The 13,126-nt window shown below is 37.8% G+C and overlaps 1 protein-coding gene across 5 annotated transcripts in view; it reads right to left on the bottom strand.

The window, feature by feature from the left end:
• Positions 1 to 618: 618 nt before the first annotated feature.
• The window catches only part of khdrbs2 (KH domain containing, RNA binding, signal transduction associated 2), a 78,535-nt gene continuing 66,027 nt past the window's right edge, over positions 619 to 13,126 (bottom strand). The window contains exons 8-14 of one of the 5 annotated variants that reach the window (XM_056394609.1): positions 12,723 to 12,781; positions 11,601 to 11,697; positions 9,164 to 9,221; positions 6,274 to 6,367; positions 5,111 to 5,183; positions 4,327 to 4,544; positions 619 to 2,834 (exon numbers count right to left, since the gene is read on the bottom strand). In XM_056394609.1, the coding sequence (XP_056250584.1) occupies positions 11,603 to 11,697; positions 12,723 to 12,781 (154 nt within the window). In that variant the 3' untranslated portion in view covers positions 619 to 2,834; positions 4,327 to 4,544; positions 5,111 to 5,183; ... (1 more) ...; positions 9,164 to 9,221; positions 11,601 to 11,602. Of the gene's footprint in view, positions 2,835 to 4,326; positions 4,545 to 5,110; positions 5,184 to 6,273; positions 6,368 to 9,163; positions 9,222 to 10,388; positions 11,698 to 12,722; positions 12,782 to 13,126 lie in introns of those variants that run through there. The other 4 variants (XM_056394611.1, XM_056394607.1, XM_056394608.1 and 1 more) reach the window with 4 other exon arrangements.

Raw genomic sequence — 13,126 nt, 5'->3', positions numbered from 1 at the left:
GCTCACCTGAAATAATAACTCAAATTTAGTTTACATTGTGAAACACCATGAGAGGAGTTCAAAGCTGTAACACGCAGCAGTGAATGAGATGGAAAAGCATAGAGATATATGAGAGGAGCCATTTGCAGTAAACAACTGCTGTGGGCTAGAGTGAGGTTCATTTTCACCCTTGGCATGGTGCACAGTTGTGTGAGTAATGACAATTTAAAAACAACGTGCAGAACAAATGCTATTTTTGCGCATAAGTTTACAGCCGCAGTTTTAGGGGGGTTCAGACGGGAGCGCTCGTGTTCCATCAATGAATGAAACTTCCTCTATAATGTTCAATACGAGTCCGCTTTCACAAGCCGTAAGTGCTGTTTTATGTTGCGCTAAAATAAACCACTTCAAATATACAGGTGTTTGTGAATCATACGCAATTCCAGTGAAGCAAAGGCTTTTCAAGTCCACTTTACCTAGTATAATTTAGATAAATAAAGAGTGAAATATATATATATATATATATATATATATATATAATATATATATATATATATGAAAAGAACCTCGTAACTCAAGATCTTATTGAACATAATTTTATTGTGTGTACTCAAAACACAGTGAGTGGTTTTGTCTGAATCTGAGAAATTTTTTACACACTATGGAAAGCATCACACAGATGACCTTTGGTACTGAATGAGGGAAAAAATACAGACTATATGTAGCACTAAATCCTGCTTAGATTTTGTGTAACACATACTGTACATTTGACTGTATCTCTGATCCAGTTAAGACTTAGTGGAAAAGATACATAAGCTGTGCATCACTCTGCCATCATTAACCAGAGTATAGAGGCGTATAAACACCTTATCCTGCTCTCTCCTACCTTTTGTGGTCTACAGAAGCCTAGTTACCAAGGAAATATTATGTTTATTCATAAATAGCTATGTGTGATCAGAATATGGAGATGTATTTAGTAACTTGTCGGTGAGAAGAGATTTCAGACTCTACTGGTTGTTTTAAGACATTATCCAGAGATACTTTGTTTAGTTTTCCTTGAGAGAGACTCGAGGCAGATTTAGACCTTGAGCCCAAACAGCTGAAAATCATTACAATGAATATCAGTTTTTGTTTGTTTTTCTCGGGTGGTATATTGTATTTATATGTTTTTTTTTCTAAAATAAGCTATGCAATCCTGCTGCAAATATTTCAAGGAATGCCTCATCCTGCCAAACATTTCATGCAATGGTACAAACCAAAAACCTCTTCTGCATCAAACTAGCCCTGTTTATATGTTTTTTGTACGTGATCACTTCATTGGTAGAAAACATAGTTAGCCCAGTTTACTTGCTGCTTAGTTTATCCAAATGCAAAATGCAACACAACATGTCAGAACTCATCATCTCTCCAAAAATAGCTCTAATGAGCTGGGGGGCAGGCTTTTGTGCAAAAGGGAGCTAAGATCAGTACTCTATACAGTAGCTCACAACTTCCTAAAAACTGCAACTCAAGCTATACATCCTCACCTTCTGTCACCTGGCTTAGATCCCAGCCTGCTGTCGCAGGGGAAACAACATGAGAATCATCAAAACACGTCAAGGACTCTGACTCCGCACACCATTTCATCACAAGTGCTATGCTGGTGAAGAGGCCCTTTTAGACTCGGGTGATCATAAGCCCTCATTTTCTATTCTGGCTCATCAAGCAGCTGTCTAAACAGAGCTCAGTTTGCTCAGGTAGCTGTCCCTGGCTGGGGGAAATGCACTGTTTTGCATCATTGAACATTTCTGGGTACTCGCCTAGATCCTGATCCACTTTGGTGTGTCTTTGTGTTTCCAATATTTAGATCAAGTGATATCGAGGAAGATAAATGCCATGCTGTCTGACAGGCTGTGTGGGGCGCATGTCACGGAGCAAATGAATTAAACAAATGCCAGAGACAGGGGTGTGTATTTTGATGAAATGAGTTTGCCATACAATTGACTGGATTCATGAAATCCATTTCAATCCAAAAAGATAAGAAATGGATGATCGTCTGCACTAAATCTGACTCGTTTGGCCCGCAAGCTGTTCAAGTTGAGCATGTTGCGAGAAGCTCAAGATGTGCTCGGTTTACGAGGCTATCGATTTATTGTTTTGTAAATCACATAGGAACAAACAAATTCAGAAAAAAGACATTCATGAACAGTGGGACGCCTGTATTGCTTCTATCATTCTCAAGTGTTAATCACTGCATACCATATGTAGAGCTGCAGACGGTGTCATCCATTATGACTACCACTCAGAAAATGACACAAGGTGTGAGCTGTGACTCCTTGCTGAAGTATATTGCGGAGGCAGTGATGGGTTGGGCTCGTAAAGTAGCTGTGACATTTGGCCAGAACGCCAGCAGTGGGCTCGACTTGCTTAATGAACTAACATGTTCATGTTGGCAGCACTAAGTGAACCATTTATTAGTGAGCTGGGAACAGACACAGGGTGCGCACAGGTTGGTAATGACAGCAGCCGCCAGATGACAACACCTCTCAACACGGTTAGAAATAAGGTGCAGTCATGTTGAGTTTTTCTCTTTCTATATTTCCAGTGTAAAGTCTGTTTACTTTACGCCATTCCATTTTATTAAAAAAAAAAAAAATTGATAAAGTGAAACTGAAGTGACACAATGCAAAAAACACATGTCTAATATCAGAAGCAGGTTAAAGTTCCTTTTCTACTGGTTGGTTGAAATGAAATGAACTAACCTGAGGGCATTTCTACATGTCAAAAATATAACAAATAGATGTTTTAGCACAAGTTAAAAGTTTTATTGTCCCCAAGGGATGTAACTTCTTGTTGTCTTCATGTCACTTAACAACCTGTAACACAAAAAAAGAAACTGTATACACACGTCAAAAAAGAGCAAGCACAAAATAATGGCAAATATTTAAAACCATAGTTCAACATTTTGATAAATATGCCTACTCTCTTTCTTATCGAGAGTTAGATGAGAAGATTGATGCCATTCTCGTGTGCACAGTAAATATGAAGGTGGATTAAGGACGGTTAGTTTAGCACCTAGACTGGATATCTAATGTCTAAATGTCAAACTATTCCTCTCAGTCTATAAAATAATCTGTACTACCATTTATGTGTCAAGCATGTTGACATCTGCCACAATTGATGCTGAGCATGTATGATAAATGACATTGTGTCCTTGGTGTGCAGTAGTTTGTATATGCAGCGAGCCTTTGAGCCCCAGGTCTGACATTTTGGCTGGGTGTGCATCAAATGCAGTGCGGTAATTCCCCTAGATCCACTGATGGTTTCTTTATGAATCCCCCAGTTATAATCTGTCAACACTTGTCTGACATCTGGGCTGGCGTTCTGTATGGAGAAGCAGCTTTCAGCCAGAGACAATCAGCTCGTCCTTGAGATGGAGATAGACTCGCACCTCACACTTTCACCTCAACCTTTTCAAATGAGCTTTTATTGTCTTGTTAAGAACAAATAGGTGCAATTATTCAGGAAAATACGGCACTAAGTGTGAGAGTTGGCGAAAAAGAGTGTGCTGCCATCATTTATTTGTTCACACAGTTGTTGACTGAATTAGTGAGTATGGCGCGTTGTATTTCTGAAGATGTCTCTCTCTCTCTCTCTCTCTCTTTCTCTCTCTCTCTCAGCCAGTCTGAACCCATAAGCAGATGGTATCATTACATGACTGCAGAATGTGTTGGTATCATCTTGAGATGTGCAACCTCTATTCTCAATCATACATATTTATACCTATTTTTCTGTGTTTTTTGTCTCATTACTGAGTCAATGAACACAGGTAGAGTAAGATTTAGTGCACTACTTAGAAAAAGGTACATTCTGAGAAACGCACTTCTTAGCTTTTTTGGAGGGAGATAGATATGAAGATCAATTCCACTGTCGTATTTGCACAGTAAATATCAAGCTACAACCAGAAGACAGTTAGCTAAGCACAAATGGAGGAAATGGGGGGAAACAGCTAGCCTAACAGTACTTATGTGGTTTTATAGGGGTTATGTGTCAGGCTATGTTTTGACAGGGCACAGTGAAATCCTTTAGACAGAGATAGGCTAGCTGTTTCTCCCAATTGCCATTCTTTTTGCTAAGCTAAGCTAAGCTAACCGGCTTCTGGCCATGGCCTAATACTTATTATACGTAAGGAATTGATCTTCTCGTCTAACTCTTGGCAAGAAAGCGAATAAGATTTCCCAAAATGCTGCACTATATCCCTTTGAGGTAATTTTGTGTCTTTTTTTTTTTTTTTGCAACTTTCTGGTCATTGTGACATACAGTTAACATAAGACTGTTAGCATAATAAATTTACATATACGTTATTACCTGAGAAAGTCCACTAAGAGTTTTTTACAACTACTTTCAGGTTTAAAGGGGCTATTTGTAGGTATTCTCTGCCATCAAACATGGTTTCCTGCTGGAAGTGGGTGGTGGTGATTGACACTTGAGAGGAGCTTCGGCCATCGTTGCATTTACAAGACAAGAGGTTATAATACACCGTCTAAGAAGAGCTACGTCTTCAGGGCAGACTGGAAGCTGGGTCACTATCGGGAAGTGAAGAGACGGGCAAGGGTTAGCTGGTTAACATGCTAACTTCAGTAGAAGAAAAGATGTCAGAGTTAAGATCGATATAGATCAGAGTTAACATTGGCGTGGCTTTCCACCACTAGACACAGCTCTTGGCAAGTAAAGGAATGAAGTTTGATGCTGAACTCCCTATGTTTTTTCTACACTGGTAAGTAAACAGCTGTTAATGCCTAATGATGACTATGTAGCAATAGCAAGACTTACATATAGCTCCTTTAACCTGTGTGAAACAGCTTTGTATACAGTGGATACGTATACAGTGTATACATAACAGCTAGCATAACTAATAAAACATTCAGATTGTCCAAACATGAAAGCAAACTGAGATTTTGTCTTGTTTTTAAAGGTTTTAAAATCTTGTATTTATGTGGCCCATACTTGACTGGACGATAAAAGTGTTTATTATATTTCCACAAAAACAAACTACCTGATTTTTCTTTTCAGTTCAGATCAAATCATGTACAAATATACTTGCAAAGCGTACTCTTATAGTGAAAAGTAACAGTTACCACCAACTCCTTACCTGTGAGTCATTTGTCGGTCTTTGCCAACATGTTTCATGTTTCATCATCTTTTTCTCTCCAGTCCAAATTTATCTGTGCACAGTAAACAGAAGTTAATATAAACAGACTGTGTCTTTACTTTTTCACAGGAACAGATGCATAAACAGAGAGAATTCACTAAATAGGCTAATGTGTATTCTATTAAGAGTGTTGTGGCTGCATAAACAGTGTTGCCAAAGGTGATAAACTTGGCAAAGCAACAAAACAAACAGCTGCCAGTTTTTTTTTTTTATTGTGCCCGAGGCTACAGCCCAGGACTGCCTAATGGACAAGAATCACTGTGGATCCATGTGAGGACTAATGGCACAGAAATGTAAAGACAGCTAAAGCATTTAAACACGTTAGACTCCATAAGAAAGATGTGCAATGAGTAGTGATTGTTTTTTTGAAATCCTTTTTGTAATCTGAGTGTGAGGGGAGTTTTATCAGTGGCATTCACTTTAAGAAATGCATCAACATCCGTAGCAGGCTTTGGGATTTCAGTTCTTGGCTGGATTCGAGCTGGCGGCCGGCTTGTTATGAAAATGGATCTGAGAGCGCTTCTGGCAAAGTCTGCATGAACATCACTGGCACACACAGAGTTTCTAGCAACACTGATCCCTTCCAACTCATGGGTGCAAATAAACATGACAGTTAGTTTTAAGAAACAAGTCAAAGAGGAAACTAAGGACAAAAAAGGGTTGAAAATATGAAATCATTTCTGCAACTATTTACAATTATTCAATTACAGCTATTTAATCAACATAATTTTTCTTGGCTGCATAAATAAATAAATAACAAAACCAGACTTGGATTTAATGAACGATCATCTGTGAACAACATGATTCCCTCAAAACAGTTGTGTCTGAACTGCTTTACTGCCATGTTCCCTGACACATGTATTTAACAAATAGAGCACTGCTGTAGCTCGGAACTGATTTACAATAATATTATCCTGAGAAAACAGCCTTGAAAAATAAACCGTAAGAGGATGTCATCTTTTAATGAAATGCAAAATGAAGACATCTTGTTAATTTTGCATCAAGTTGACACTAATTCTTCCTGTAACCTCAACAATTAATCTCTTCCGATGCAGACAGCTTTATAGTGAGCTGCTTTATGGAGAACAACTTGAAATACATACCAAGCTACTTTCCTGACTGATGAAGCACCCGAACATGTCTGATGGCTGAGTACAATCTTCACTCCTCTGGGAGCTGGTTTTTGTGCATTCTGCTCTGGAAATGAGCACAAGCAAAAGTAGAAAATAGTATTTTGCAAAAAAGGCAATGGCAGCATGATGTGAGTCGTGTTACATTACTGCAGAATGAGAATATGTTGCAGTGAGACTGTGCTGTAATTGTACAATTCAGCTGAACAGCACTTCAGCACAATGTGACTTCGGCAACAATGCTTCCTCTGCATCATTGTCGAAACAGCTCAACCCACTATGTGTAGCTATTATTTTGACCACCATATGGGAGGTCGAGAGCTTTTTTTTTTTTTTTTTTAAAGAAATGTATGCTGTCCAGGGAACTGGCTCATCAAAAGGCCAATGGAGCCAAATGGAAGCTGTCATGTTTTTATCAGTTTAAATGCAGTATTTGTTTTCTAAAGTTAAAGCTGTTTCAGCCAAAGACAGATTATTTGCCGTGAACGTGTTCATTAAAGGTTCTGTAAATGAGATTTAAAAAAAATAATAGACCAGCAAACAAGTATTTTCTATTGAAAGATATAGTGGAGTAATGGCATCTTGAGCAGAGAGCGAAGTCACATCTCCTCTGTGTGTTGCAATCTGAGTTTCTCTTTTCTTTGTTTTGGTATCTGGTCTAGCAGTGCGTTTATGTTAGTGCATGTATGTGTGCATGTGACTCCCTCCCTGTTAAACCATTGACCCTCCCTACGTTTATAAACACACAGAGACCGCCCACAGCCAGAATTTCCTGCGCTGAAGAAACCAATTTCTCATCTACAAAAAAAGAACACCGATCTCCTATGTCATATTCCAGTATTTTGTTGACCCATCCATCCACCCCAACTTCTTCCTAATACGGACTTTGTCACTCTTTATACTACGTCACCGCACTTTTCCCTTTTGTCATAATTACTACGACCACTAGATGTCGCCTAACAACAAAACGTAAAAATAGGTCATAATAAGCTGCTGCACAAACAACCTGTCTGCTTGTTTTTCACAGGAAGACAGTCTCCATTTGTGTGACCGGTCCCATCAGACAAGTCCAAGGCTGAATTTCTTTCCCAGTCCGACCGTGGAGTCAATACCGGTCTGACTTTACTGAGATGAAGAACCGTACAAACGGCTAAGGGGCTCCAGCTTGACTCAAAACTGGCTTCTCTTCTCCTCCATTTGTAAGTAACTTGATGGCTACATACTGTTACATATCTATTTTCTTTAGTCACTAGCTACTGAAGGCATGAAAACATTAGCTACCTTTCCGATGTTATGAATATGTTTGGCAAATATAGCTATTGCAACCTGGCTTACTGGCAGCATTCCTGTGGCGCATATCAATGGGTCTGCGATGCTGGTGGTCTAAGTGTGACATATAGTGGCAGTTACGATAATTTACACAACCTTTCATTTCCACAAAGATCTTCTTTGTTTCAGATGCTCAGGACAAAATCACACTTACTATTGGGACACTTGAGACTGTAAAATGTTAACTACTGTCTGCAACTATTGACTGACTCTTTGTTCTTGATTGAATCTTTCTTGTCACAGAATGAAGTATCAACTTCATTTAAGCTTGTTGAAATAAAAAAAAAATGTCTTAACTCTAGAGAAGTATTCATTCATTTTACTAATTTTATTTCGATGGAAACTGATGAGAGGGCATTTAAGTTGAAAAGATATTCCTGCAGCTCTGACAGTTGTCTTGCTTGTCTCAGTCAATCCTGTTACTATGCCTTGCAGTCATCCTTATAGGCCATTAAATGTGATGGCAATGTTTTGGGTTTGCGGTGAGAATCAACAGATATGTTACAGGAAAAAATAGAACCCTCTTAGGAAAACTCATGGCATATTTGTGTATGTCACAAATATTAAAATATTACAGTAACAACCACTGATGCTGTGTCTTGAATTTCTGGATCAGCGTTGCTCATAAATCTTGTTGTGCATTATCAGCACAAGTGTACAATTAAGGTGTTGTACCTCTGAATACATTTTCAAAAAGAATTGCAGCTTTGGAGAAACATCCGTAGAAGAACATGAATTATGAATAAGTTACCAGGTGCATGTGTCCATAGGGATTAAGTGTAGCGGTAGTTTGCTTCGCGATAAGACATAGATTGGAATAAAAAATACACACATAGATATATAATAAGAGTATTACATAACAGCAGAAAGAAAAATATGCAAATACCTTGTGCAGAAGAAATAAAATAAGATATGTAATGAGTAATATAGGTACAATAAATATTATTTTTAATTAGTTGAAGTGCAGAGTTCCACTGTGAAACTTAAACAGTGAAACTAGTCATTACTTTGCTGTTCTACTAAAGATGATTATTTCTATCCCATTGCAGTTTTAGTAAGATTTGTTTCCTGTATCCCTTTTGTTTCTATTATTTTAATTGCATGTCTGTACTTTATTGTATTTTAATGAGCCATCACTGTAATAAAAACTGTGTACTCTAAGACTTGTAGCTGATGTAAATGAGCTTTAATGTTGAATTTATGAGAGGTGGAAATTATATTTCAGTCCTTTATGAACAGTGCACATGCAGTGAGCTGCGAGAAAATATTGCTCTTCGCAAAACAAGTTCAGTAGTAAATTATGTTCTGGCATTAAAACAAACACACACACTCGTTTTAAGTTTCAGTCTGTTTTAGCCTGTTAACTCATGAGTCAAAGTAAACATGAGACTGAGGAGGTCAAATGAGTCAAACCTGCTGATTTTCTGTTAATTATGTCTCATTTAAATGTTCAAATTAAATATGACTCACCGATGACCCCTGAAGATTTCAACAAATCTGACTACAAATCATTTGCATAAATATATCCACTCACCAGTTGTATTCCTCTCTGCTTTGACCAAATCACACTATGGTGTTGGTGGTTTCTTTATCTGCAGGAAAAAACAAAACAATATGATAAAGAATATGTCAATCCTATATACCATCAATATTAAACAAGTGTAGGCTGACAGACTGCATGCCATGTAGTATATGTATACAATGTGTACAGTGTATAGCACAGCAGTCATTACATTCCATCACTGTGAAAAAAGTAAACCAATTCAAGGTGTTATAAATATCTTGACATTTTATGAGAGGTTTTGAGCAAATGTTTGTAATTTATTTTTATCACTGATGTGATGTTTAGTTTGCAGGACATTATTTTAGTGTCTGTTATAAAAACTTATTATTTCTTTTATCACAGTTTAGCTGGATTCCTTATGGACTATCTAGTTAGAGATAGAAAGGGATTTTAATTCAATCGTGTATTTATTTGGGGTTAAAAAGGGCAGGTTTACTTTTTTTTAAGTGGAAGTTTGCATTTGATGATTAAATTAGTATTATTATTAGGGTTACCTGCTTAGTGTTTAGTCTTCCTTTCATGAGAGCCAGGCTTCAGGTGTACTAATCACAAAAGAGAATTCAAATCGCTAAATGGACTTCAGCTTTGATGTTTAAAGCACGGAAAATTACAGTGCATATACAGCTTTGTCAGGTTAAATGACAGAAATGCAGAAAGAGATTAGCAGAAACATTGATGAGTTGCAGATAAGACACTACACACTGAGTATGCTGTTTTTTCACTCAGCAATAACATCAGAGGGTGAAAACCAGTATCTACATCCTGTATGGCCCATTATTCTCTTCACGAGCCAGCTTCAAAGGCTCAGCGTATTTAAGGCATTATTAAGATAATATATGAGGACTTCTTACCTCTTTTAACTCCAAATCATTCTCAGAGTCAATCAGTGTGTCTGTTTAATGATGTAAAACTTCAGAGAATGGATTAAGAAAAGAAATGTATTAGTTTTTTAAATAAAAAAAAATGATCAAAGATTCAAGGAAGATTGAGCAGGAATATAAATTATTTAACCAATAATTCATTTGGGACAGGTTGGTGCGCTGTCTTTATGAAGCGGGTTAGCCGTTACCTGAAAGCAGATGTTAAGTTTTAGGAACAAAAAGCTCAAATATTCTCGCTTATGTTAACAAACTGTAGAAAAAAATACCAATTTATAGCTCCATAGGCACCTATTTAGAAAGTCTTACACACTGTGTTGAGGTTTATGTTGTTTTTATTAAATGCTTTATGTACAAATACAGATTACACACAGAACAAAGCACGCATTATAAATTACACACTGTATACTGCTGATTGCTTTCAACCCAAACAAAAAATAAAAGAAGTGCTTTGCACGATTACGATCTCACATCTTCATCATTTAAAATCACAATATAACTTAGGCTAACTTTAGTCAGTCCGTTCACTTTTACCATTAAATCATCAGAGTCTCATATAGCAATCAGTTATGGGGAAACGTGAGGACTGGTTTAGATCTCTCAACATTAAACATTTTTAAAGTAAATGTTTGGTACATTTAGTCACTTTGCATTCAGTTCCGGAAAAGGTTTTGTTTCCATGTTTTGCCTTTAATGGAGTTCATCATGTTATTTTCAAAAACAAAACTGTCTGTGATTAATTTTGCGAAGCCAAATCATGATTACAGTTGTGGAAAAACAAACATGTCTTGAAGAAGCCAGTCTGAGTCTCGCAGTTAAGTTTGCACTATAAGGTATTAGTTAAAGCAGACTGACCCCACATGCAGACCAATCAGTGAACCGTGGAGAAGAAAAAGCAACTTTTTAAATTTGTCGTGAGTGTCATATTTGCTCCAAAGCTGTGGTTGGTTAAAGACTCATCCTGCCTGTAATTCATATTGCGTGACCAAAAATGAGCTAAGCAGGGGTTTTTTTTTTCTGTTTTGTTACACTGAAGAAATTCTGAATCTGTGATTGCCTGATGTAATTTAGTGAGCATCTTGAGAGGCAGAAATATTGTGTAGTCTTATGGCGTTACAGGGGTCGGCTAGTATCACTGCATTAAAGGCAATAAATGGAAACTGATTTGTCAAAATCTGAGACATAACGTGTATGAACAAAATCTGTGTAATGTCAAAAATCTAAAATAACTATGTTTTTTGGGGCTGGAGGTGTAATGAAGGGTATTTAAACAGCCAATTTTAAGAACAACCTTCCTGTAACATAGATTTTCTTCACTGTGTTTTTCATAAAATGACTCCATCCTTTATAAATAAAAAAAATCTGAATACTGCAATATTAGATTTTGTGGATTTATGCATTATATGAGTTTTTTTTTATTTCAATTTCTGAAGGAGACGGACAAAAAAGTAAATGTTACAACGTTTTATGATGAATTTAGAAAAAAAATTACAAACAGCTTGAAATTGGAGGTCACATATCTGGAGCACCTTCAGTATCTACCATAGGGATGTTTCCTGTAGCCCCCTCTTGTCAGCCGTAAAGCAGGGGCTTTGAGACTGGGACGGGTAGTCGCCCACTCCTCCTCTGCAAAAACAGTTAAAAACACATGGTAGAGACCCGCTGCATTCACTGTGCTGAGAGCTCATGTCACACAGGTATTGTCTACTACCATCTCACAATTTTCCGTGGAGAAGAGCCTACAGAGGCTGCTCTCCACGGAAAATTAATTTCATAAGCTCTTTGCCCTCTGTTGGACCAATACTGAGATCTGACAGTCAGCAGCTCCTTCCTCAGAGCCAAATTACATAAAGATGGCCACCTCTGCTGCATGGCACATTGCACAGCTTCCAAATAAGAAAGTGTTTATGGAGCAGAAAATCAAATCATTGCCCCCTTGGTTTTGGTTTGGTCTGACCTCAACACACCAGTGCACAATTCATTGTGCTGAAAATGAATGAGCCTGCAAACCCACTGTGGCAACCAGCTTATCGCAGCTGTCATGTGATAACCTTGTAACTTCACTTCAGGTGATTTTAACATTTTGGCTTAAATTGAAGCTTAATGTGTTTTATTTAGAGCTTTGAGGAAATTTGAAGATGCAGTTGGCGTTTTGGAGATACGAGATATTTCTTTATACCTGACGGCAGTGTTGTATGCACAGCAGAGGTTACTCAGCCGATAGTAACAGCCTTTCTGGAATAAGCCTATGAGGGCACATATCCAAAAAGGCAAAACACTCCACCTTTACAACAGGCATTGGTTAGCCCCCTGAGCTTCCACTGGCACATTTGCTGTTCTAGTCAAATGCAGCTCGTAGTCATGAGGGTAGGGAGGGTGAAGCATGCAGGAGCAGCTCCCTGGGTGAGGATGATTAGAAGTGGTCTGGAAGCGCAAGGTTTTTTTCCTTTGTTTCTCTGCTGTGGAACATCTTTTAAATATCAGTGCAGCAGCAGCAGCAGCCAGGAGTGTGTGGCCAAGACTTTTCTCTTATCAGGAATGAATTTAAATCAGGTCCAAGGATGTTTGTTAAAAAGTTTATGATCCATGTTTGGATCAGCGATGTTCAGCTCACAAAAATCTCTGCTAAGTACTTAAGAAGCTGTTCTTACCATAGTTGTTGTAAGATTCATCACTGGTTCCATGTCCATATTCGTAATATTCTGAAATACTAAATCAGACAGAGGGGAAACATCACAGTCAAACTAAAGCCACGTTTGTTCATATTTTTGTTTCGGTGGATGTGGAAGGCCACGAAAAAAAATATTGGCCTTTTTCTCTATTTATCTCATGGTCAGTGCATCCCATCGCAAACATACTGTATATATTTTACTGAAACAGGAGTAAAGAGTGAATTTGCTGGGGACTATTTTCAGATGCGGATTAATACACATTCGATGCTCCAGTGAGTATTTACGGCAGCAAAACGGAGTATGTGGGAGGACAGATGAGCTCGGTGGCACAGAGGAATAAGCTACATCAGACTTTTGCTGAACAAGACTTGTTACTTGTATCA

Source organism: Seriola aureovittata, chromosome 14, assembly GCF_021018895.1.
Source record: "Seriola aureovittata isolate HTS-2021-v1 ecotype China chromosome 14, ASM2101889v1, whole genome shotgun sequence".
Taxonomy (NCBI): domain Eukaryota; kingdom Metazoa; phylum Chordata; class Actinopteri; order Carangiformes; family Carangidae; genus Seriola; species Seriola aureovittata.
Note: the sequence above shows the minus strand (reverse complement) of the source record. Positions and strands in the feature narration are given on the sequence as shown.